This window comes from Kogia breviceps, chromosome 9 (assembly GCF_026419965.1).
Source record: "Kogia breviceps isolate mKogBre1 chromosome 9, mKogBre1 haplotype 1, whole genome shotgun sequence".
NCBI lineage: Eukaryota > Metazoa > Chordata > Mammalia > Artiodactyla > Physeteridae > Kogia > Kogia breviceps.
Window position 1 is genome coordinate 75,503,788 of NC_081318.1, and position 27,575 is coordinate 75,531,362.

The following is a 27,575-nucleotide window of genomic DNA, read 5'->3' on the forward strand; positions in this document are numbered from 1 at the left end:
TACAAATGAATAAAAAAAAATATCCAAAAGAAAAATGAACAAAGGACATAGATGATATAGAAAATGCATGAAGGGCTTCCCTGGTGGCGCAGTGGTTGAGAATCCTCCTGCCGATGCAGGGGACATGGGTTCATGTCCCGGTCCGGGAAGATCCCACATGCCACGGAGTGACTGGGCCCGTGAGCCATGGCCGCTGAGCCTGCGCGTCCGCAACGGGAGAGGCCACAACAGTGAGAGGCCCGCGTACCACAAAAAAATAAATAAATAAAAATTAAAATGCATGAAACAAGAAAGTAAATGGCCAATAAACATGAAAAAATATTCACTCTCCTTAGGAATTTTTAAAATAACACAAAAAATCATTTTTTGCCTGTCATATTTATAAAGATTTTTAAAACCTAGCGTTCCACTGGCATAATCCGGGTCTAAAGCTCTTTTTATTTATTATTATTATTTTTTTTTTGCAGTACGCAGGCCTCTCACTGTTGTGGCCTCTCCCGTTGCGAAGCCTGTCCGGACGCACAGGCTCAGCGGCCATGACTCACAGGCCTAGCCGCTCCGCGGCATGTGGGATCTTCCCGGACTGGGTCACGAACCCGTGTCCGCTGCATCGGCAGGTGGACTCTCAACCACTGCGCCACCAGGGAAGCCCTAAAGCTCTTTTTAAAATGGTGATCCCAATGCCTCCAAGCTTGTAGTCAGTTTCCTTTTCCACTTGGGACTCTTCCCTCCAGGTGAATGATCCCTCCATTCATTAGTTATCTTTACAAAAGGAACAAAGGCGGTCTTCTGACATTTAGAAAAGCTAAGAAACCTCTAAAGGTACCCTACTACAGCAAAGTAGACCTAATCAAGATTCAAGCAATAGGTACAACGTCTTCTCCAAACACTTAATATGCAAATATATTTGAGATTTTCTCTGAGAATGACATGTTAACTTATTTCGCAAAGTTGTATTCCCAGGGATACTATTTCAGGAGAGGAGAGAGGAGAGGGGGATGGTTCACAGCACTAGTATTCTGAAGAACACGTTTTGGGAAACGCTGGATTAAATAATAGTTAATATTATTAGCTCAGTAAAGTAATACTCTTTGTCTTGCTCTGGCACCAATCTAAGCATTTTTGTGAACCTTATAACAGTTCCATGGGAGGTTCTATTTTTACAAGTAAGGAGACTGAGACACAAGAGAAGTTAAGCAATTTGCCCAAAGTTGAACAACTAGAGAGTGGCGAGTTTGACTTTGCACCCAGGCGAAGCCTAGTGCCTAACCTCTGTGCTATATAACCTGCATGGTCTCTTTAAGCTCTGAATCCTAAGGCTCTTCTGTGACGTTTGGTGTTCTATATTCTGCAATACATGAAAGGACTGTTCCAAAATCAGGTAGAAAGTATGCTGCTCCTTGTTTCTTTTGCCATGTTACTGAATAGCACTCCATTTCATCACCAACATTTCTGCCTTTGAATCATGGATCCTTAGTGTCTGCCAAGGCCTTAGAGTAAGAAGACAGATTTCCACTTCATTTCAATTAAAAAATGTTTAAACACACTTACTCTTCAGTATCCTAGGTCGTTTAATAAAGTAAATGAAATTTTCCCCATTTCTAATTCCATTAGGAATAAATGGTTTACATTGCCAGGGTCCACTCTAAAGCCTCAAATTAGAGCTTACTCTTGAACAACAGGGCTCTGAACTGCACAGTTCCACTTACACATGGATTTTTTTCAATAAATACATGTAGTACAACATGATCCATGGTTGGTTGAATCACCTGATGCAGAAATATGGATATAGAGGGCTCATTATGGGACTTTGAGCATTCATGGATTTTGGTGTCCCCGACAGGTCCCGGAACCAACATCCCAGCAAATATCCAGCGATGACTGTATTGACCAGTTAAAATAGAAGATCTGAGAACCTTTAGATGAAAAGAAAAAAGAAAAGGCGCACAAAAACATAAATGTCTTTTCTTTTGTAGAAATGTAGGCTTATATGCCACTTGTTCTTTCATTTGAGTTATACTATATTCTTTTGTTCTCATCAAGAGAAAGCATAATGCTTTGATAGTGTCAATTATTTTACTTAAAACGTTTCTATGCATTCTATGTATATAGACCTAGGTAGCAAATTAAAGGGATATGTATAAGTTTTCAAAATGTAAAATAATGTACAATTTCAAATAGTCTTGTATATTATCATATGCTAGAAAGAAGAAATTATTATAGTTACAAAAAGCATGCTCCTGAGTTCCGTGACTAAGTTCCGTGTTCCAGTAGAACACTTGGGGAAGCCTAATTGAAGATTTCTGGACCTGACACCTGATCTTGGTCTCAAACATTGAGGAGTAAAACAGCCTAAGCAAGCAGGCATTCTACATCAAGGAGACATCAGTGGGGATTGTGTGTTCTTGCCTTATGAATCCCAAGCAAATAAATCTTGTACTCCATGCAATAAACCTTTAACTTTCAGTATGTGATAGTCTTTCCTCATTTCATAAATATTTATTGAGCGTCTGCAATATGCCAGTCTCTGATACAGCAGTGAAGAAAACACCAACCCTGCTCCTACGGAGCTTACATTAATGGGACACTCTTTAATGTGTTCTACCACCCAATTATCCAAAAAAGATAATCTCGCCACGTAATCCAATTGTGTAAAATCTGTCTTGGGCAAAGGGAACGGCACGCGAATCCTCGGACCACCTTGAAATGAAAACTCAGCCTGTGCGGGAAGGACGCAGGGTGACAAACGCAAGAGGGCGCCCTCGCCTAGCGCCGCTCGGAGCGGCGCGCCTCTGTGACGCGTAGGCTCCGCCCCCTGCTCCCTTCATAGCGCCCCCGCCCCCTTGAGTGAAGTGCGCAGACTCCTCCTCCGGGCTCTGCTTCTGCGGGAGACGCAGTCGAGTTGCAAGCGTCGCCTCCCCGCGTGCTTCTGAGGGTGGCTGCCGGGCCTTGTCCTACCGCAGTGGCCGCGCTGCGCGGTTCGGGAGCAGGGTGCTGCAGCCGCGGTCCCGGCCTCGGTGTTTGGTAAACAGAAGCCCCAGCGTGCCGGGAGCGTGCAACCCCTCGCCCGGCCCGGCGAGCCCGGGGCGTGAACCGCGTTGACGGAGGATGGCAGCCTCCGGGGTGGAGAAGAGCAGCAAGAAGAAGACCGAGAAGAAACTTGCTGCTCGAGAGGAAGCTAAACTGTTGGCGGGCTTCATGGGCGTCATGAATAACATGCGGAAACAGGTACCGCCTCTGTGGGAGTGACCGACGGCGTTGGGGAGGTGGTCCGGGACTCGGGCCCCTGTCAGCCGCTGCTGAAACCCGCGCCCCGGGGATCGCGACCCTCTTCTTCCTCTGTCTTCGCCCTTCCTTGCATTTTCGCACGCCAGCGAAGCCGCTGTCGGTGGAGGGTCGCGTTAAACAGTTCTCGAACAAAAGTGCCTCGTCGTCCGCCGATGCTGTGGCTCCTGACTCCTATGGGGCCCCGTGGGCCGGCATTCGGCGTCGGGTATCGGTTGTATAACAGCTGTGCCCTAGTTATCTCTTTGTGAGGCGAGGATCCCTCCATTGGCCAGCCGTTTTAAGGTGTCGTGAGATCTCGGGCGAAGAACCCCACTGGCACAGCCCAAACCGAAGCCCCCCAAGGAAGGGAGAAGCATTGCTGGCCTGACATCAGCTCCTCTAAAATAAGGATCCCCGCCCCCCTTCTGTGTTACCAGGGTGGAGCTAGTAGAAGACAAATCCTTCTGTACGTGTTAATTTAGAGCAGAAACAGTCGTGGATAAATACCGTGCCGCCTTTTAAGGGCACCGTGCGCCTCTGTTAAGAGGAGTTCTTTGTTCTTTGATGTGTGGCGTGTTAAGTGAAAGTCTTCAGCACGTCGGCGAAAGGTGCGTTATGAAAAGAATGGGTTTTAACGCCAGAGAATGTAGACTAGAGAATCTATTTGTTTTTAAATTCCATAGCATCTTATACCAGTAGGCGTAGAAAAGTCACTTGGTTATTTTCTCGTCCTGGAAGCTTTATTTCTAGAAATATGCATCCAGGAAGATTTGTGGGAATGTTTCAGTTTTGTGACCGTGGTCCTGTTTTTCATGACAAAAGCAGGACATGAGTATAAGTAACTGCAAAACCTAGTTTGCTCATTTGGTGGTGCTGAAACCACACAGCCCAGATTGGGACTGGAACCTACAGGCAGGGACTCGAACCCACCGTCTTTTAATTGAGATCACACACCTGGTCTCAGGACTTTAATGAAGCTCAGGTTCTTTTTTTGTTTTGTGGGGGTTTTTTGGCTGCGCAGTGTGGCTTGTGGGATCTTAGTTCTCCGACCAGGGATTGAATCTGTGCCCTCGGTAGTGAAAGCGCAGAGTCCTAACCACTGGACCGCCAGGGAGTTCCCAGAGCTCCGGTAGTTTATGTCTCATGGCAGAAGAAATTCAGTGAAAGACAAGGTGATAGGTAAGAAGTGGATTTATTTATAGAAATACACATTCCATAGACAGAATGCAGCCTGTCTCAAAAGGCAAGAACGGCCTTAGGAGAAACACACTCCACAGACGAGTGCGGGCCATCTCAGAAGGCAAGAGGCCCCAAAATATGGGGTGGTTCGTTTTTATGGGCTGCATAATTTCATAGACTAATGAGTGGGAGGATTATTCCAACTATTTCCGGGGGGAAGAATCGGAGATTTCCAGGAACTGGGCCACCACCCATTTTTTTGGCCTTTTATGGTTAACCTCAGTACAGTCATGGCACTTGGTGGGTGTGTCATTTAGCATATGCTAATATATCACAGTGAGCGTGTAATGAGGAAGAAGATCCACTGGAAGTCAGATCTTCCACCATTTTGGACCTAGTTGGTTCTAACCAGTTTTTGTCATGTTCTGTGGCTATGTCATTCTTTTAAAGGTTGTGCCCTGCCCCCTTTCCGCCTGTTTCAGTTCTGATGGGACTATGGACAACAGTAGAAGAATTTAAGAGTTTTATGAAGATATTAACTTTGATTTCTTTAAGCAAACTCTGCTGGGGTCTTGTCTTTGTTCATCAGCTCCTGACATTGTGCATGAATGCAGTAGATATTTGTGGGAGTGCCTTTAAATCTTGCCTGGTCTTTGGACTGAAGTAGCTGTGAATGCCTGAATTCAATATTTTATGAAACTTTCATGTATCTATTTCCATGTATACATTCATGTTCCTTTCCTGTGAACTTTTCTTACATTTAGGACACCACTGACTTTGCATTCCTGGTGCATTTAACTAGTGTCTGCCTCTAAAAGGTAATTGCACTGCAGTTCACCAGTCCCCACATTTGTTTCCAACAACCCTCCCACTCCCCCAAATATGTGTTTTCATACGCAGACTATAGCATTGTAAAGCGTTGCCTCATTTCCTACGTAGATGGGGTGCAACTGGGTTGCAACATCAGATGTTTACTTGAGAAGGAGGGGATTGTCTGTATGGTTAGCTTTTGGGGTCTAAAAATTGATTCATATCCATTTCTTAGACTTAGCTTTAAACAATATTAGCATCTACTTATTTACTGTTAAAACAGGAATAAAGTTACTGAAATACCAGGTTTCTGTTACTGAGTAGGATGGGGAAAATGGATGCTCGGTGAGACATCAGGAATTTCTTCGACAACGGTTAACTGGCCTTAATCTTCTGCCAGTTTCTCCTTTTGTCATTGGCTTTGCTTGTTATTCAGACAGTTCTCCAGTAACACTTTTACCAACTTCATGGAATCCTACATCTTTTGTAAGGTGGGCAGCTTCGCTTTGCAGTTGATTTACATTATACATGTATTGTTCTGTTTAACATAACACTGAAGAGTCTCACCAAGAATGACTGACAAGGGCAGCTGATGGGAAGTGGCAGAAATAGAAGGTGGTCTGAGCCAGAGGAGGAATGTTTGAGTGAGGAGCAGTTTTAAAAGTGTTCTCCTATGGTGAATACTTTTGTGTTATTACTGTTTTTGCTTTCCCTTATGACCTCATTACTTTGGGGATCAGGATAATGAGTGCCTGGATGACAAGGGCCCCCAGAAACATCCCTATACAGATTTAAGAGCGCTGTGAAATTAGCATTCCTGAATCCCAATTCCTGCTCTATCATTAATTAGTTTTGTGATATTAGAAAAAGATATAGGTCATTTCATGTCTCTGTAGCATTGCAGCCAGTCTACACATAGGGTGAAAGGGGGTTCTGCTGAGCCCGCAGCCTCAGCTTCCTGTGGAGCCTTTTCCTCCATTATCCTTTCAGTCATTTCCAGCCTTTTGTTTCTATGTAAACTTTACAATGAAGTATAGGATTCATGAAAAGGATCCACATCATAAATGTGCAGTTCAAAGAATTATTGCAAAATGAACACACCCCCTCCAAGAAAAAGAACTTGGCTAGTACACCAGAAAGTCTCCATCTTATGCCCTTCTCATTTGCTACCCCCTCAGAGGTAACCACTATTCTAATTTCTACTACCATAGATTTGTTTGTCCTGTTTTTGAACTTGTATACATGGAATCATACAGTATATACTTGTGTGTCTTGCTTTCTTAAAGCTAGCATTTTTTTTAATTTTTGAATTTTATTATACAGCAGGTTCTTATTAGTCATCCGTTTTATACATATTACTGTATAGATGTCAATCCCAATCTCCCAATTCATCACACCACCACCACCACCCCGCCACTTCCCCCCTTGATGTCCCAGTCTAGAAACCGTCATACAGAGTGAAGTTAAGTCAGAAAGAAAAACAAATATCGTATATTAACGCATATACGTGGAACCTAGAAAAATGGTACAGATGAACAGGTTTGCAGGGCAGAAATAGAGACAGATGTAGAGAACAAACTTATCGACACTAAAGTTAGCATTTTGTTTGTGAGATTTATCTATATTGTTGTGTGTTGCTCTAGTCCATCTTCATTGTATGTAACATCCCATTGTATGAATACACCACAATTTATCCATTCTGTCACATTGGGTATTTGGGACTATTAAAAGTAGTACTACTGTGAATATTTTTGTACATTTTGTACATGACTTTTGATGTGTACATGTATGCATTTCTGCATTTTTGTTGGGAAATACCCAAGCGTGGAGTTGTTGAGGTACAGTTTCCGAAGTTGCGCCGGTTCACACTTTGGCCAGCTCTGTGTGAGAGAGGCTTTTGCTCTACATTTTTGCTAACACTTGATATTGTCAGTCTTTATAACATTAGCCATTCTAGTGGATGTATAGTGGCATCTTATTTAATTTGGTTGAGCACCTTTTCATTCATTTTTCCAACTTTTTTTTAGATTAATGTTATTATCTGTTACACTAGAAAGGGGCTCTACAAAGCAAGGCAGGGTCATAGTCACTCTTGCAGATACCCAGTGCTGTTGCTTTTGTGTTAATGAAGTCCAGAAGACCCTTAACAATTGAGAGATGTTTTGAGAACTTTCTGAGTACCAACTGCAGTTCACAGTTTCCTCAGGTTAAATGAACTAAAACATAATTAGAATTTTAAAGCTTATGTTAAAGCCCCATTGAGAGTTAAGTGAGAGAACCACAAAGCTGATTTGAGGATTGGATGCTGGGCAGTCACCTGGGCTCACTGACTAACTAAAATGACTCAGCTTCCGTATACTTGCCTCTCCAAGACTGTCAATTACTACATGTCATTAATCTTGAGGGTCTCTTGTGAATAATCTAAACCTTCTGCATTAAATCTTCAATAATAGAAACACTTCTCCAGGACTTATTCTGTACCAGCCATTCTCCGAAGTGTTTTATATAAGTGTCTCATTTAATTTTCCTAACAACTTCCATTGACAACTCCCATTATACAGACCTTCAGATTCTTAACTCTCTTCTATGTTCTCTTTTTGTCTGTCCAGTTTAGGAGATATCTCTCTGTCTTCACTCTCTTTTCAATGTCCTAAGCTTTCTTGGCCCTCAGTCCTTTTTTCACATCCTTTGGGCAAAAAGCATTGATGAGTGTTTACCTTCTTTGTGCAACGCTTCTAAGCACAGCTGAAGAATATCCCATTACTGGGCAGTCCTCTGCCAGGTGAGTCCTAACTTCAGCTGGGCTGGCAGTACTACTGGTGAGCAGTTCTACTTATTGTTTATTTTACTAGTTTCCTCTAACCCAAGCCCTTACTCTGTATCCTCACTTTCAGTACATCATCCCTCTTTTGACATCACAAATAAATAGAAGTCATTAGTCTGGAACTATCTAACTTTTAACTTTCCACCACCATATCTATAAACCTGTTTTAGCACTTTAAAAAAATTCTGCTGCAATGGATAAAGCCATTTAAAGCCAGTACTTTCTCCTGGGCTTTGACTTTCTCAGTACTAGTGTAGTCAGAAAAGTTACACCATTGGTTATTCTTTCTTTGTTAGGCATCTTTAACTTCTCCTTCTCTGCTGGATTCTAGCCATCAGCATTTAGGCATATTTTAACCTCTCTAGCTTTTAAACCAACCAACAAACCAGTACAGTTAGTCTCAATATTTACCTGTAAGTAATATCCCTCTCCCCTTTGTTAAAACCAAAAGGTGGGTAGAATCACTGCCTCTTGGCTCACTGTTTATCTATTCCCCTATTTTAGCTTGGCTTTCTAACTTGTCCATTTAGATGAATACTCGTTGAGAACCCATTGTGTGAGACCTACTTACTGTAAAATGGCAGGTACAAGAGACTGATAAAAGGCCAGTGTGACTGGAGCACAGAACAAAAGGGGAGGATGGTGACAAGATGAAATTGGAGAAGTACCTAAAGATCTGCCCGTGTATAGTCTCATAAGTCAAGTTAGGGGGTTTTGCTTTTATTCCAAAACCCTTTCAAATATTTATGTGTATGAGAGGAGGAATAGGTGTATCAGTTTTTCTTTTGAAAAAGATGATTGACTGCTCTATGGTGAATGAATTAGCTCTCAGAGTAGATGCTGGCAGACCAAACAGGAAGTTGTTACAGTAGCACAGTGAGATGGTCCTTTGGACTAAGGTGATAGCAGCAACAGCAATATCAATAAAGAAAAGATGATATATTCAAGAGATTTAGGAGGTAAGATCAACAGGACTTATTGATGGTAACGATATGTGATTGTGATGACTCAATTAGAAAAACAAATTAAGATAACTTAAAACAGAACCTGATAATGAGTAAGCTCTCAATAAATGTTGGCTATTTTTGCTGTTGTTGTGATGATGGTGGTTGAGTGGATGCTGAGGGGTTCTGTACAAGATGTCATTTATGACCTCCAGGGTTCTGAAATGCATAACTAGATGGATGATGACACAGTTCTCTGAGAGAGGAGATACTGGAAATGGATCAAGGCTTTGAGGAAAGGATTATAGTTTGTGTTTTAGATAGTTTAGTTTGCAGTGCCCCGACATTAAGGTATCTGATGGATTGACAGGTCTGGAAAGTTGTGAGTTAAAAGTATAAATTTTTGAGTTATCTGCATATAGAAGATAAACTTCATTGAAGCTGCGGAGAGTTAAGAATCTAGGATAAAGGCTGGGTAGGGAATGAGCCTGTAAAGAAGACAAAAAAAGTAATGGCCAGAAGAGTAGGAGGAAAATGAGAGTTTTGAGAATCGGAGAAGAAATTGTTTCAGAAGGGAGATGACAAATTTTGAAGCCTAAGAGAAGTCAGAGTAAGATTAGAGATAGAAATGTTCAGAGGATGTAGCAACAAAAAGGGGTTTATTGACTGTGATGAGAGTTGTTTTGATGGGGAGATGGATGGAAGTCAGATTAGTGTGAGTCAGATATGAGAAAATTGAGACAGTTCATTTGAGATTTGGCCCTGAAGGGAGTGAGGGAATCAAATAAAGGCTTTTTAAATGGAAGATGTGTGTGTGTTTAAAAACTAGTAGGAAGAATTCATTTGAAATGGTGAGGTTTAATATATGTGAAACACAATGGGTGATTGATAGATGATTCCTGAGATGAAGTCCAAAGTAAAGGTGAGTAATCTCCTATGGGGGGAGGATGGTTCCTCTTCCATAGGAGTGGGGAGGAGGAGAGGGTTGGTAGGTACATCGGTGGGTGTGTTTGGAATCAAGAGAATGAAGGAGTTCCTGTCTAGAGGCTTTTGTTTTCTCTGAAAAGTAGATGAGATCATCTGCTAAAATGAAGGAGGAAGAAGATGAAGCTGGAGGTTGAGGAAAGTTGTTTTTGTGAAGAACAGAAATGGTATGATGGCTGGCAGTGTGGTTTTTTGTTGCTGTTGTGGCCACACCGCATGGCGTGTGGGATCTTAGTTTTCCGACCAACCAAGCATCAAACCCATACCCCTGTAGGAGTCCTAACCACTGGACCGCCAGCAAATTCTCAATATCTAAGTCGTCGTTGTCTTTTTTTTTTTTTTTTTTTTTTTTTTTTTTTTTTTTTTGCCACACCGCACAGCTTGTGGGATCTTAGTTCCCTGACCAGGGATTGACAGCAGTACTTTTATTTTATTTTATTTTTTTTGTGTGGTACGAAGGCCTCTCACTGTTGTGGCCTCTCCCGCTGCGGAGCACAGACAGGCTCCGGACACGCAGGCTCAGCGGCCATGGCTCACGGGCCCAGCCGCTCCGCGGCATGCGGGATCCTCCCGGACCAGGGCACGAACCCGCGTCCCCTGCATCGGCAGGCGGACTCCCAACCACTGCGCCACCAGGGAAGCCCGACAGCAGTACTTTTTGAGGTTAATTATCATGAACTTATAATGAATATTTATCCTTAACTTGGCCTTCAAAACCCTGTCATAAAGGTTCTATGACTTGCTTCCCTTCCTACTCATGCTTCAGTTGTTTTTTTTTTATTTTTTAAGACTTTTTCATGTGGACCATTTTTAAAGTCTTTATTGAATTTGTTACAGTACTGCTTCTGTTTTATGTTTATGGGGTTTTTTTGGCCCCGAGGCATGTGGGATCTTAGCTTCCCTGACCAGGGATTGAACCCTCACCCTCTGCATTGGAAGGCAAAGTCTTAACCCCCAGGGAAGTCCCTCAGTTCTTACTTTAAAAGCCACTTCTTCCCTGAATGCCCTAGATTATGTCAAGCCCCTCTATTACATATGCTTTTACAGCACTCTATTCCTTTCTTTCATGCATTTATCAGCTCTATAAAGGCAATAAACACTGTTTAGTTTAATGTATGTCTTTGCTACTAGGCTCTAAGCTCCATGAGGGCAGGGACTGTGTTTGGCTTGTTCAGCTGTATTGCCAACATCTACCACATAGGCGCTCAAATATTTGTCAATACAATAGTTGATATCATATGTATGGTTGATAACACCTAGAGGGTGAGTGGACAGAGGATCTGGGTAGCATCAACATTTTAAAGGATAGGAAGAAAAGTGCATTGGAGATTAAGGTGTGGGAGGAAGAAAGACAGCAGGGAATAATGTCATTGAAACCAAAATTAAGTTACAAAGGAGAGCCAGTCGGGAGTATCCAATGCTATAGGGAGGTCAAAAAACAGTGTCCAGTGGATTTGAAAATTGGTGGTTTTAGCAAGTAAAGTTTTAATGGAATGGTGGGGGATAAAAGCAAATTCTAGAGAACAAAACTGGGACAGAGTGGGGAGTACATGGAGAGGAAACTGCCCCCTTTGTGGCCCAGGCTTTCCCAGATGGGATCAATGTTCTGCTAAACTCTAGTATCTAGTGCGTACTGTCATCATGACACCATATGTGTGTTGAATAAATGAGTACAGAAGCACATCTTAAGAGAGACAGGATTGTATTAAAATTACCTTCTGAGAAGAAGGGGGACAGTCAAGATTTTGGAGATGCAAGAACCAGGGTAGCCCTAAAAACCTCTGGCCTTTTTCTAGGACACTGCCTTCATTGCACATCAGCTCTGACTACTTGCAGTCTCTTTCTCTTTCAGAATTTCAGATCTTGGAGAGAGGATCTGATAGACGTAGTTTGGGTTAAATGTTAATCCTGTGAATAAATTATCCTAAGCAGAATACGGCCATGTAGCACAAACATGATCTTGAAAGGCCCATGTATTGAGGCCATTTCCTGAGAAGGAGGAATTGTAAGTCAGGTGGCTACTCCAGTTGGCATCTACTACAAAGATTCATGTTAGTGAAGTCACTGATAAATTTTTTAGTACATAATAATATAGCATATAATTTAGTTACATTCTTTTGAGCTGTCAAAAAATGTGGTTGATTAACATTTAAGAGAGACACTCTTAAGAATATGCCATCTTAAAGATGTTTAAAAAAAATGAATATGCCATCTTATTTCAGGTTAGCTTACTGGAAGATAGTGTGCCAAGATTAAATGAGTTCTGTCTTAGACCTTCTCTTTGAGTTGCAATTAAATTGAATCACAGGGCTTCCCTGGTGGCACAGTGGTTGAGAGTCCGTCTGCTGATGCAGGGGACACGGGTTCATGCCCTGGTCTGGGAAGATCCCACATGCCGTGGAGCGGCTAGGCCCATGAGCCATGGCCGCTGAGCCTGCGTGTCTGGAGCCTGTGCTCTGCAATGGGAGAGGCCACAACAGTGAGAGGCCCGCGTACTGCCAAAAAAAAAAAAAAAAATTGAATCACAATTTAATATTACACTGTAAGCTATTACTGAGAAAAATTATTTTTAAATGGTTTTGTGTCTTCTATAAAACTTCTTTTGGCAATTTTGCCTTTAGTCACTCATTGCTTTAGGAAGCATTATGCTATAGTGGACATAACATGGATATTGGATTCAAACAGATTTCTGGTTTTGAATTCTGCTCTGTCTTCTTACTAATTGTGTGACATTGAACAGGTCGATTCTTAAGCCTTTTATGTTCTTATGTGCACAATGAGCATAGTATCATACTAAACCTACATTACTGATGTTGGGACTAGTGAAAGAAAGAATGTGAAAACTTGATAAATTATTCAGTGTTACACAGATATTGTTGGTATTGTTATTATCACAGTGAATCTGCTGGAATTCTTGGTTACCAGCAACAGAAACCATTCTGTCTTAAGTAAAAGTAATTTATTGCAAGGGTATGTGGAACTTACACCATTCACCATAGGTTGGAAGATGAGCAGTCCTGGCAAACAAGCCCAAGATTCTTTGGTAGCTAGGCTGCAGAAACCCTGGAGTCAAGGTTACAATGCAGGAACAGTCTTGACGACTTGCTGGTGCCACCATAAAGACATCCCATCGTCCCACACACACCGCCCCATCTTTCTGTCATTCACCCAAGATTCAAAATCCTGGAAGTAGGTATCTAATTGGTTGGCCTTAGATAGTTTGCCAGACTAGGGCTCTGCTAAGGAGTGAATAGAAGAATTATCTGACTTACTGGTTCCATAACGAGAGGCAGGCTCTGAGAATTGCCCTCTCCCCAAGATAGTTCATAATGAGGATTTTTTTCCAGAAATGAGAGTTTGGGGTTCTAGGAGGCAGGAGAAATTGGATGCTAGATTGCCAGAATCCACAAATATCCACTATGACCTATACCTTAGGTTGTCCAATGCAAACATGCATGCTCTTTTTCTGTCCTATAATTTTTTTAAAAAATTATATATATATATATATATATATATATATATCACCAATTAAATTTTTTCACTTAACCATATCTAATTCCAGGATCACTTGGTGATATCCATTCCTTCTATAGTCATTTTAAGACCCTAAGGGTATATGTAATAATAGATTATTTATATGATCGTGGAGGGGAAAGGAAACTAGTTAAAACTTAGGTAAATATAAAAGCAAAGATGAAAATAAAAGTAGAAGCCCCATTCATTGTTTATTATTTTTTCATTGTATTTGTGACTTCTTCCTTCACTGGCTATTCCTATTCTTTGTCTTTAGCCAACCACTTAAGGTTCTTTATCTGATGGGGTGACCTGGTCTTTTATTCTTAGGTATCTTGAACCTTTGGTCTTGCCTGTGTAGGGTTACTTTAGTCTTACATTAACATTTACCACTGCAGTTGGCAGTACTAGTGTTGGGTCTGGGATTTGATTTTATGCTACTTAAAAGCTGATTAGTTAGCCTGTTGCTGTTTAATGGATGCTGGCAGAAGACGTGAGACTCCTAAGTCAGAGACAACAGACTTGATTGTTCACAGCACAGAATCACCAGCATCAGCATCACCAGCATCAGTTCCCCTTGCCCCACAAGTACTATGAGGGTGACATGGTGGGACCCAGATGGATCTAACATTTAGGGTTTGTGTTGCAGCTAAGGAATAAACAGTAAGGAATCTGCCACTTTTATAGCAAATGATAGGCAAGCTTGCTGTTTATCCTGGAGGGGAGACATTATCTCACCCTTATGGTCGCTTTCTGCCAACAAAACCGTGAGAAATGATGGCCTGGGTAAAAAGCGGTAGAGCCTTGCATTCTTGGCATGTCCAGGAAGATATGCAGGAACTCGAGACCTATAGATAACTGTCTCTCCCAACAACCAGGAGGTATCCAAGGGGCTCCCCCAAGTTCCAGTCATCTTCTGTCCCGTGGAGGAAGAGCAACAACTTTTTTCTGGATGGCCAGGGTCAGGCGCCTATGCAGATGTAATAACTTTTTACCGAGTGGCATGAGGAGGCCAAAATGGCCAGGTCACAGTCTTAACTGTCAGTTCTGTGGAAAAGTTGTTATATCGCTTGATTAAATGATTCTTCTTTTGGGTCCCCAAATCTCTAAACTGCTAGCAGAACCCACCTCCAGAAAGACTAACTGCTGAGGTCAGAAACAAAATTTTTGTAAATGAATCCTTAAGCCTATTAGTGAGGGGAGCCTCTTCCATGCCTTGGTTGCCAGGCTAGTTCTGGCTAGAACCCATTCTATCTACACAAATTAAGTGAAATTCACTTAATTTGTGTAGATAGAATGAAAATGGATTGAAAATGGATTCAGCTGCTTAAAGAAAAAGGTTTGAAAACCACTGATCTGAGGCTTTTCCCTGAAAAGAGAATAAACTGTGTGTGTCTTTCTGTGTCTGAGTGGTGTTGAGAACAGAGGATTTGCAGGGGTGGTCTTAAGCAAAGCCTCATCTTCCAACTTTATTTTACTAGAGAAGCACTGCATATGGGGGATTGCCAGGTAGTTGCCCATCTGTCATTAGGATATTCTATTATGTCTCAGTTGGCTATTGATCTTTACATAAACTCCCTGAGTTGAGAATCTCAGAGAGCTGAATAGTAGAATTCAGGCACCAGATCCCCTCACAAAAGTTGGCTGGACAAAGTACTGTGAGTTCGAATTCCCAGGTTTGCTTTGTCTTTTAGTTCTGTTTTCTTACTGGGACAGGGAGTGCTTGGTTCTATCTTAAATGCTGACAAGGCAGCCTCTATCAATGGCTGTTCCTTTCTGTAGCCTCTGAAGAACAGTTGAAGAGGTTATTTAAATTTTTACTCCAGAAAGCCCTGGAATGGGTCGATACCTCTCCAGTTAACTCTAAACTGGAAGGTCATTTCCATTGCTCATCTCAAATTTTTCTCAGCCAAGATGCCATTCATAGCTCTCCAGATTGTCTACAGTGAACCGAATGACAGCACTCCATCTAATTCCATACTAGCAACAGAAAATCCCCCCAATTTGTCTGTTATGAACCCTCTTATTATTAAATTCCCACATCTATAATCTCCCTGTAAATTAAAATTAAAGCAATTGAAAGGCAAAAGTCTGCTCTCCCTGGTTTCTTAAACTGCTCAGTCTCAGCCAGAAGGCGTTCACTTAAAGTGTTTGGGTCAAGTCAGGGTAACTTCTTCAGCAGCTTCCGCGTAGGCTGTCTTCCACTGGAATAGATTGTTAGTTTAGCACCTCCAAAGCTGAACATCTCCAATTTCAAGGTAGTTTGTGTCACATGTTTTCAGTATGTCAAAGGGTCTCTGGGACTTTTAAGATTAGCATAGTGTCACCCCCACCCCTACAAACCTGAAAAGATACAAGTGCATCTCCTCTCTCTACAATAAATAGTGCAGATGTTGACACATTATTATACAGTCCTAACCCACCTTATTGTTTCCAGCCAAAAACAGATAGAAACTTTGTTTCTGGAGGAACAGGGTTTTCAAAGTAAGAAAATCTTGGCTTTTGGTTTTGACAGATTTCCAGTCTGTGTCAGCTCTCTGTAATTGATAGACCCTAAGACTAAACTCGGCTGGGAAAATCACTTATCAAGAGGCTAATAGGGACACTATGTTTACTGGATAGGGAAGGAAATTCACATATGCATAATAATGTTTGATTGGCATATGATACATTGTTTTTCATGGGCAAAATGTTAGGTATTTGCCAGGGGGACTTCTCAGCTGCTCAGTCTCTTAGAGTTTCTTTTTTCCCCTTTTTGTCCATCCTGCATGTTTAATTTTCATTTCCTTTTTGAACCCTGTGTTCCTGGTTACTCAGTGCAGAAATGATTGAGTTTTGTCTAGTGACAAACTCTTGCCTCCCTTTTGGGAGGAGAGTGATCCACATTTGTAACAGGCAGTTGTGCAGAGCACAGTTTGTGGCCTTGAATTCTCTACAGTTCTAATCCTCCTGGGTGTTCTGCACCTTTGTGTCCTCATTAGAAGCCTCACCTCCTGTGAAATTCCTTATATATATATATATACATATACATGTATATATTTAAGATATATTGAAGTATGGTTAATTTACAATGTTGTGTTAGTTTCAGGTGTACAGTAAAGTGATTCAGTTTCTTTATATACATTAATCCTATCTCTTGGAAGAGGCTTTTCTTTTTTCCCCTCCATTTTGTCTCAACTGGAGTGTGACCTTTAACACATTCCTCTAAGGCCTGTGGCCCTTTACAGTGTGCTCCTCAAAACCTTGCCTTTCTTCATTTTTTGTTTTCCAGGCCTTGGAAACTTGGTGGTAGCAGACACATTCCTTTCTGTTACCTATTTGTGTCAAAAGGGGCTGTGTCTTTGTGTCTGTTCCTTCCAGACAGCCCCAGCTGAGTTATTAACCTGTTTTTAAGTTGAATACTTTCCTATCCCGTAGAGCTGACATTGTTTAGATCAAATGCCTCTTTTCCTTTCCTTTTTGGGCCCAGATGTTTTGCTAACCTACTTCTGCTAGTGCCTTTCAAAGTCTATAGATTTTGCCGTGGTGGAAAATAAGAGGTCTGTGTGTTCAGGATTACTGCCAACCCTTACCACCCTCAGTAAGGTAATTTTAATTATGGGGAAGCCCAGCATCTAACTTAGGTCTGGAATATGTCTGAATTATTTGGCTTCCCTTAGGGTGACCTAGGTCTTATCTCCACAAACTTCCCGTTTACGTTGCACTAGAGCATATACTGTTCCTGTCTTCCCACCAGATCACCTTGCAGATTATTTAACAATGCATGAAATACTCTATTGCTGCTCTTCCTTTTCCCTTTTTAAATCAATCTGAACTTACTGTAATCACCTACTATAATTGTCCCAGGCTTTTGAGGGCAGTCCTTTAATTATGTGTTTGATTTCTTACCTTTAGCTTTAAAAGAAATCTTATTTAAAAATTCCAGGATCAAGCTTCTTTCTGAGAGAAACGATTTAGTCTGCTCCTGAATTCATTCTTCCTTCATTATATCTCTTTGGTCCATATTGCTTTTGTATAAATTACAATAAAAATAACTTTTTTTTGTTTCCTAATTTTGTCTTTTAAAGAACAGTTATACCAAAGTTTATCTCCTTTCCCTTTCAAAGCTGTTTGGCCTAGCGTGTCATATGTTTCCCTTAAGGAAGGAAGTCCCCTTTTCCTTTATTAATCTAGGTGTGTTCCTTTGTTTTTCTTTAACTTTCCCACTTGCCTTATTGTGATTATACATGTGTTTAAGCCCAGTGCTTTTTTTCTTGCTTTTCTGAACAAAGATGATTTCTAAAGAGGCCTTTTAAATTTTCTCTCTTAACCTTTGGGTTTATTATGGCTTTGTTGAGACTTTTCTAGTATCTCAATCCAACATGATGATTTACCCTATATAATAAGGGTTCCATTTTCGTTTATCCTTTCAGTGATTTAAATCCACCACCCAACTATAGTTGAATCTACAGTCTACCCAGGGATTTGTACCCAGGGTCAACTTGAAATCACGCTGGGAGGGACTGATTGCAGAACCTTGTTGACAAGCTACATAAATCCAAAGGTTAGTCATTCCTCAGTCCTCTCCTTGGGATACAATAAAGAATAGAATTTGGGACAGCTGCTTGCATGCCTCCTACTAACGCCAGCACATATTGTTAAAAGCTAGAATCTCATGCAATGCTGTGGAGCTTTCAGGAACCTAAAGTGCCTTTTGCAGTCCTGTCTGGCAAATACATAAAGAGAGCAAAAGGTTATTCCACTAATGCATGCCTAAAATGCTTACCTGTTTTGAGGTCTTTCCAAACCAAAGGACTCGTCCCTCAAAAGTGTGTGATCCTTGCAAACACTAAAGTAGAACCAAAGTTTCTGTTTGCCTCTGAGTGTCTATGCATATGGATTTGAGGGGCCCTCTTTTCCTTCTGGGTCTACATATTTGAGAAGTAGAGGTAGGAGACAGATAAATTAATGATGATGACAGACTAGTGAACATGGCATTGAGTTGAGCATAAAATGGGCTTCCTCTTCTTTTTTCCCCTTATCTAAAAACTTACCCAGTCTGAGGCAGAGCAGCTGAGGAATGGGAACAGTCATCTCCTGCCATAGATGGGGGCAGGCCTCCCAGTGAATTATGTTCTACTTTGGGGGCAGCTTAATGGAAGAGTGAGCCAGGAGGCCCGGCTCTGTGTGGTCGGTGACCTCTACCATGTTCTTGCTCATCCTGGAGTCACTCTGCGACAAGCGACAGTTGGAGAAAAGGACTGAAACTTCCTTCCCAGTACTTACCTTCCCCAGAGGAGGAGAGAGTACTTCATGACAGAGAAATCTGTTGTTTCTCAAATTGATATGTTATCCCATTTTTTCAATTATCAAATCTCTCACCACATTTTTTAAATTAAACTTTTTTTTTAGAGCAGTTTTAGGTTTAACAGAAAAATTGAGCAGAAAGTGCCATTTTCATTTACCCCCTTTGCCCCTCCCTCTGGCCCCGGTTTCCCCTATTATTAACATCTTGTCTAAGTGTGGGGCATTTGTTACAATGGATGAGCCATTGTTACATTATTGGTTCACTTTTTGTGTTGTACATTCTGTGGGTTTTGACCGATGTATAATGACATATATCCACTGTTAGAGTCTCATACAAAATAATTTCAGTGCCTTAAATATTGCCTGTGCTCCACCTTCTCACCACATATGTGAAATGGTATCTTTATCCTTTGCCAAATGCCCATTAATGTGGATCCCTCACATTTCTTAGATTTATTTCTCAACATTTAATTATTTTGTTGCTGCTATGACTGGGATTTTTATTTCTCTCATTTGTGTGTTTTTCTAATGGCATATTACTCACATCTAATTGCTTTTTCTTTATCTTATTTGTCTAGCCACCTTACTAACTTTTCATATTAGTTCTACAAGTGTTAAATTAATTTATCTTTATTTCCTTAGTGATATGGCTAAAATTTCCAGAACAGTGTGACAGGATGTATGTGTGTGTGTGTGTGTGTGTGTGTGTGTGTATGTATATATATATATATTTCAAACTTGAATAAGAATGTCTCTCCTGCTTCACTAGTTTGCTGTTGATTCTGATGAATGACCTTCAACATACAGACACATCATTTTCTTTATTAAAGAATCTCAGGAAATGAATTTTTAATTTTATCAAACACCCTTTTGCCCATATATTGAAGTTTTTCTTTTTTTTTTTTTTTCGTTTTTGGCCAAGCCTCACGGCATGCAGGATCTTAGTTCCCTGACCAGGGATCGAACCCGTGCCCCCTGTGATGGAAGCACAGAGTCCTAACCACTGGACCACCAGGGAATTCCCTGAAGTCCTTCTACATGAAAATTTTCTCTTTTAACCTGTCAGTATGATGAATTACACTTATAGAATTATCATTCTTGAACCCTTCTTGCATTCCTAGAACAATCCCCTGCTGGATTCAGTTTGCAGATACTTGACAGATCTGTAAATGAGACACCTAAAGGAGGAAAAAGTCCAAAGAAAATGTGACCAAAACAGCAACTGACAGTTTAAAAAAAAAAAAAAAAAAAAATGAAGACATTAAGGAAACATAATAAGTAGTATTTTAAAAGATGGCATATGTAAGATGAAACATAAGTTACCAGTAATAAATAGGAGGGATTCAACTAAACCCTACTAAAAATAATCCTTAGATGGTAAGAACTTCAGACTAAGTTACACAAAAATCTACGCTGTTTATAAGAGACTAAAGATTCAAAAGCTGAAAATAACAAATGCAAAGATATAATTTTGGGAGGACATAAACAGAGAAATTGCAAGGTATTTTGGTTTGTTTAATCCAGTGAAGATGTATTGTTCACAAGGTAGTTTTGATTGTTTTGTTTCTCTTCCATTCACCTAGGACTTGTTACCTTTCATTCTCCAGATCACCTGAATCTCTGTCTCTTCCCATTTCTGTCTTTGCATACACCTCTTCCCCAGAGGATTGATAGCAGGAGGGACCTCTCCCTTTAGGTTGGTCTCATTTCTTGTTACATAGGACCTATTAATCTGTTGTAGTCCAGTCAAATAAATGCACCATTTGGATATAAAAGATTACCCTCATTTCACCTCCTCCTACTCGCCACACACAACGTTAACATCTGGCTAGAGATTAATCTTAGACTAAGACTAAATTGTACAAAAATCTCTCTGATTTCTCTAACTTCCTTCAGTGCCTGTAAATTCACTACACTAACATTTCCCATTCCTGAGTATGCCTTGGAAAGGTTTTTTGCTACATTTCAGTTTAGCTTTACATTTTCTGGAACTTGCCATCAGCAGCCATAGGTCCCTCCCCTATCTAATTTGCTTGCTATTCTTTCAGTTTTCTTTCTTCCTCTCCCTCCTTTTTTCCTTCCTGCCCTCCCTCCCTTCTTCCTTTCTCTTTCTTTATCATCAGCAACTTGATCAGCTTGTTTTGATAGTAACCAAATAGTTGGCTTGGTATTGCTACCTGGTATTTTTGGGTGCGGCAAAATCATCTGAGAGCTGTGCCTATTCTGTACCCCCTCCCCAAATAAAAGGATAAAAATTGAAGACACTGTTGGAATAACAGTAGCTTTAACTATAATCTGCATATAATTTCTAAGCAATAGTCTATAGGCCTTATAAAAAAATATTTAAGTAAGCTGTAAGAGTGAAATGTTCATCCCTTAGCCCATTAATTGGGACCCATTTCTTTTCTCATTCTAAGCATTACCGTCTTATTTGGGTTTTTTATTCATGAAGTAATAAAGTAGGAAATAGCAGTGATTTATCCATCAGAAACTATATCAGTAGTTTCAGTAAAATACTTAAAATTTGGAAAATGGGCTTCCCTGGTGGCGCAGTGGTTGAGAATCCAGCTGCCGATGCAGGGGACACGGGTTCGTGCCCCGGTCTGGGAAGATCCCACATGCGGCGGAGCCGCTAGGCCCATGAGCCATGGCTGCTGAGCCTGCGCATCCGGAGCCTGTGCTCCGCAACGGGAGAGGCCACAACAGTGAGAGGCCCGCGAACCACAAAAAAAAAAAAAAAAAAATTGGAAAATGCCATATCCTCTGAGCTCTTGAGCCATTATTTAGTTTCGTGAGTGAAATTACTCTGAAAATATTATTTACCTAATATTCCCAGTGCCTAAGAGGGTGCTTTACAAATTTTTTTCTGAGCCCAAGCTGTACATTATCTTTAAGTTCATTAAAAAATTGAAATTTTATTTGATAAAAAGGACATTTCTTATTCCTTGAAATTCATCTTTAAGGGTTCCAGAAAATCTTAACAATTTTTTCCTTAATATACCCCATTTTTCCAACATTTTAAGTGTATAATCTAGATCTGCCTTCTTTCAGTAACCTAGAGCAACACATTTTGGCCTAGGTCAGAAATCACAATTTTAAAGTGGCTGCTATCTAGATCCCATCAGAAGTGCATTTTAGAGAAATGTTATTTAAGGAAAGAGTGCTGAATGGACATTTGGTTCATCCACTCTGTATATTCTGAGTTGTTTCTGTTGCAGGTTAGATCTATGAAGGAAACTTTCTTGGAAAATGCAGTGTGCACCTGCATTTTATCAAGGACAATTTTTAAAAAGCAGATTGTTATATTTGAAAAACCATCAAGGACATTGCCACTAGGTCTTTTAATGTCCCCATAAAATCTCACCATGAGAAATATCTTAGAATTTGTGTCAGAAAAAAAAATTTGGCTTCCCTCAAAGATTAGTAGACGACTTTTTTTCTGATTATAAAGATCTTTTTTTTTTTTTTTTCTTACTGTTGGGAAGCTAAGTGCCAAATTTTGATACAGCAAACTCATGACAGCAACTCTGTAAGTCCTTCCTAAATAGGTTTTACATTAAAAACAAAATCTGTGCTGGAAAAAGACTGGATTTAAATACAAAATAGAGATAAAGCATTTGGCAAGCGCCTGTTTTATATCTTTGCTAAGCCATGCCCATTGAACCCCTTTTAATTTTATTTATTTCTCTCTTGATTAGAAAACATTGTGTGATGTGATCCTTATGGTCCAGGAAAGAAAGATACCTGCTCATCGTGTTGTCCTTGCTGCAGCGAGTCATTTTTTTAACTTAATGTTCACAAGTAAGTATCTTAAGATAAAACATAATATTTTTTCTATGAGAATTAGGTGGGGTGTAATTGAAAATATGCCATTTTTCCCAGTTTTAAAAGCACTTAAGGCCACAGAACAGTAAAGATATTGAAGAATGGTCATGGTGATGATTGATCAAAGGAAAACTGTCCTCTCCTTAGCCCTAAAGGCCTGAAGTCTTTATTAATGGAGATATAGCTTCTGCTTGAATACCGGGTTTTTTTCTTAACCTCCGGTGGAAAGGCAAAGGAGCAGATAAGTCTTATGGCATTTTATCTAGCACGTTAAACTATATAAAAATGAAATATAACATATTATACTAGAAAGAACCCTAGTTTGGAGTTGAGAATTGGGTCCAAGTCCTGGTTCTACTTAGTACTGTTGTGAGCTTGATCAGGTTATATAATATATCTGCCTCAAGTTTTCTCTTTAGTGCTCTGGCTACCTGCCAGGGTCTTGGGGAAGAATGAGAGCTTTGCTAGTGGAAGTTGACTATATATATAATTGTCATTGTTCTTATAGGTTTGTTCCAGCTACATCAGAGGCATTTTGCCCGTAACAATTTAAGAGAATGCTACCAAATTAATTTAGGAGTTGAGGAAATATTAAATGCAATTTTATATCTCTCTGTTCACTTGGGCTTTTTTTTTTTTTTAGAAGTACACTAATTCAGTAATTTCTTAAATTATTTTAAGGCACATGTCAAGTATGGAGAATTAATTTGCATTTATTATAGGAATGTGTTGGGCTTTCTGAGGTACTTTCTTTCAGAGAGGTCTCTCCTGTTATTTTTCTCCAACATTTAACACAGCCTAGAATGATCGGGTTCTTCAGTTAAACTCAGGGTAGTACTCATGCCATTTATGTTTCTTCTCTTTGTATTAGCTAACATGCTTGAATCAAAGTCCTTTGAAGTGGAACTCAAAGATGCTGAACCTGACATTATTGAACAACTTGTGGAATTTGCTTATACGGCTAGGTAAGTTAAGGATCGTTTCTGTTGTGGAGGAGTCAGGTCAGGATCTGCCATGACAAAGCGTTGTAATAAATTGGTGTGCTCCAGTCCTCAGAATGAAAAACTACATGGGCCGTAGGGGTGGGGTTTGAGGATCCTATGCCTTACTAATTCAAGGGCTGAAAAGTTTAATTTTTTGTTTAATTTCAGGGGCTATAGAAGGATACATTCTACGGTAGCATTATTTAAATAATAAATTGTAGAAAATTAACATTCACTTTAACTTACTTACAGAATTTCTGTGAATAGCAACAATGTTCAGTCTTTGTTAGATGCAGCAAACCAGTACCAGATTGAACCTGTGAAGAAAATGTGTGTTGATTTTTTGAAAGAACAAGTTGATGCTTCAAATTGTCTTGGTAAGAAATGAGATTCCTATTTTTTTAAAAAACAAAAAACACCATTAATGTGTATTTTAATAAAGAAAAAAAGCATGGTTATAAGTGTCCTCATTTAATCTTTCTTTTACCCTCATTTAATCAGTGTTGTCCACTACAAAATTTTCTAGTAATATATTTTATTTTATTTATTTATTTTTAACATCTTTATTGGAGTATAATTGCTTTATAATGTTGTGTTAGTCTCTGCTATATAGCAAAGTGAATCAGCTATATGTATACATATATCCCCATATCTCCTCCCTCTTGCATCTCCCTCCCACCCTCCCTATCCCACCGCTATAGGTGGTCACCTAGTAATATATTTTAAGAGGTTAGGGAGGTACATATTAACCTGGGCAGAAACAAGCCATAAAATACCGTATCAACATTTTCCAAAATAAAAAATAGCCTCAGTAATGAGTTTTTGTGTGTTTAGGAAAAGAAGTAATGATTTACTTCAGAAATGACAGAATGATTCAGTATTAAAAAAACAAACATAATATACTATACTAACATGCTATAGGAAAAAAATACTTAAAATCATAGCAACAGATGCTGAAGGCACTTTTGTGTTTTCAGTACCCATTCCTAATGTTTAAAAAAGACTCTTAAACTAGAAATAAAATACCTAAGTTAACCTATATGTGTCTGAAACCTAAAGCTAATATTCTTTGCGTGGAAACATGCTACCGTTCAGCTTCGTGCTGAAGATTTCCACCAATGTAGTCAATCAAAAATAAATAAATAAGGTAACAATAAAAGTTTCCTTATCAGGCATAATCATAACAGTAGTTTGTTGGCTGATTTAAAATTTCATTAACGCAGTGAGTGGTTAAACAAGATTATATCTGCCGTGAAGGTGTTATTTTAGTGTAACATAAAAATATACCAATTTGCCAGTCTTTGACTGTAAGACCAAGTCTATGATTTGAATTCTGATCCATTGTCTGTCTTACCTAAATCACATCAATAATATGTTATCTATGATTTTTTATTTTTAGTTTCCTTAAAACAAATTGATAACTGAGCAAGACAGTCTTATTACCGAATCCCTCTAGAATTTTGCAGTGTTTTCCCAGATTTTATAAGTTGTCCTGGTCATGCTTAATTTGAGCTGTTTTCACGTCTGTTGTAAACCTTAGAATTAGTTTTCATAGAAGCAACTGCTTTCTTTTTACATTCATATTTTATTGATCTGCATGATATTTAATTGAGATGCACAATTACAACAAATTCAACTACCAAAAATTAGTTAAACAAATACTGGGTCTTGGTGAAAATATCACTTCCCTGGTGGGAACAGAAATGTTCAGATGTAGCAGGCTGAGCACAGAGCATGCCATGGCATTGGTCAGTACATTTAGAAAATGGCAAATAGTCTGACAAGTCACTTGCAGGCTTCAGTTATGAGAACCTTTATGGTTATAAATATGAAAGTGTCAAAACTATCTGAAGACAACATGAAGTTGAAACATGGAAAATCAAAGCTAATAAACTAAGAAAAATTGATGACTTTGAATGGAGGCCTGCCACAAGATCATATACAGTAATCAGTGGTTTTATTTAGCAGAGGTTGGCAAACTTCCTATAAGGGCCAAATAGCAAATGTTTTAGGCTTTGTGGGTCACGTGTCACGTGTGGTCCTTGTTGCTCCTCTTCCTACTACTCCCTCTCCTGCTTCTCTCCTTCCCCTCCCCCCTTTTCTCCCCCACTCCCCCTTTTTTCACAGCCCTTCAAAAATATGAAAAACATTCTTAGCTGCTGACCCTACAGCTAGATGTGGGCTGGATTTGGCTCATGGACAGTATTTTGCAGACTCCTGATACAGAACATTAATAATCAATTAGGGGGGATCTTCCCTCCTAAAGAGAAAATAAAATAGCTGAATGGAAAATATATGGGGTTTCTATGAAGAAAACTGTTAATTACATTGAAGATCATTAAAAAATGTAAGTGGAGGGCTTCCCTGGTGGCACAGTGGTTGAGAGTCTGCCTGCCAATGCAGGGGACGTGGGTTCGTGCCCCGGTCTGGGAAGATCCCACATGCCGTGGAGCGGCTGGGCCCGTGAGCCATGGCCGCTGAGCCTCCACGTCCGGAGTGTGTGCTCCACAATGGGAGAGGCCACAACAGTGAGAGGCCTGCATACCGCAAAAAAAAAAAAAAAAAAAAAAAAAAAAATATATATATATATATATATATATATATGTATAAAGTGGAGATCTATGTCATGTTCCTAAGTAGAACTCCTCCATGTTGCAGAACCAGGCAACTGTCCCTAATGTAATCCAAAAATTCAGCAATCCTAATTGAAGTCATATCAACATTTCTAAAAAGTAGAATGTTATAAGCTTATTTTAAATTTATTTGCAAGAGAAAATGTTATACCAGTAGCCAAGAAAAGTTTGAAAAAACACTGAAGGGGGCCTGTCCTACAAAGTACCAAATTCAGCCACACATAAGAGAGTATATTGGCATAACAATAGACAAATCAGTGGAAAAGTAAAGGATCCAGATTTATGAAATTTATTGTCTCATTTTCCTAGAGTCATACTTAATCTTTAATGTATATTTGTTTGTTTGTTTTTTAAGGTATTCATTTTTTATTCATTTATTTTCTTTCTGTGTTCAGGTATAAGTGTGCTAGCAGAGTGTCTAGACTGTCCTGAATTGAAAGCAACTGCAGATGACTTTATTCATCAGCATTTTACTGAAGTTTATAAAACTGATGAATTTCTACAACTTGATGTCAAGCGAGTTACACATCTCCTCAACCAGGACACTCTGACTGTGAGGGCAGAGGATCAGGTGACTAAATTGGCTTCTCACATTTTTCTTAGTAAAAATGTCCCTATGGATTTCTTATGCTTCATTTTTGGATACATGACAAAGAAAAGAATCATATTAGGAGAGAATGTGTTCTTTACACTGATTCCAAATTCTGTTTCATAGGAAAAATAAGTTTTGGGTGCTTGTAGGGGCTGGCTCTTTGAAAGACAGGCCACTTGTAGAGATGCTATTGGGTAGGTAACACAATGCCTCCCCCAAAGTTGTCCACATCCTAATCCTTCAAATCTGTGAATGTGTTACCTTACATAGCAGTTGAGACTCAGCAGATGTGGTTAAGGGTCATGAGAGGAGGAGATTATTGGGTGGGTCCAGTGTAATCACAAGGGTGCTTAAACATGGAAGAGGGACAGAAGAGTCAGTGTCAGAGTGATGTGATATGAATTAGACTTGGTTGGACATTGCTGGCTTTGAAGATACAGGAAGGGCCGCAAGCCAAGGAATGCAGATGGCTGCTAGATGTTAGAAAAAGCAAGGAAATGGTTTCTCCTCTAGGCCTTCAGGCAGCCCTGCTGACACCTTGATTTTTGCCCAGTGTGTGGCCCATTTTGGGCTCTGACCTCCAGAACTGTCAGATAAACAGTCAGAGGTGTAAGCTGGGTACAGGTGTTGGGAACTGGATGGGGTAACACTTTGATATGCAGACATTCACTTAAACCCTGTTTTCAGTTCCCCATCCTTCTCTGTATTTTAAGTCAATAAGTTTGTGATAATGTG

General features: G+C 39.9%; 1 protein-coding gene across 2 annotated transcripts in view; it reads left to right on the plus strand.

Moving 5' to 3' along the window:
* The first annotated feature begins 2,845 nt into the window (after positions 1-2,845).
* KLHL7 (kelch like family member 7) overlaps positions 2,846-27,575 on the plus strand; it is a 57,939-nt gene continuing 33,209 nt past the window's right edge. Inside the window, exons 1-6 of one of the 2 annotated variants that reach the window (XM_059074158.2) lie at positions 2,846-3,228; positions 17,934-18,064; positions 22,506-22,608; positions 23,504-23,597; positions 23,868-23,992; positions 26,644-26,819. In XM_059074158.2, coding sequence (XP_058930141.1) covers positions 22,530-22,608; positions 23,504-23,597; positions 23,868-23,992; positions 26,644-26,819 — 474 coding nt within the window. In that variant the 5' untranslated portion in view covers positions 2,846-3,228; positions 17,934-18,064; positions 22,506-22,529. The remainder of the gene's footprint in view (positions 3,229-17,933; positions 18,065-22,505; positions 22,609-23,503; positions 23,598-23,867; positions 23,993-26,643; positions 26,820-27,575) is intronic. The other variant, XM_059074157.2, reaches the window with a different exon arrangement.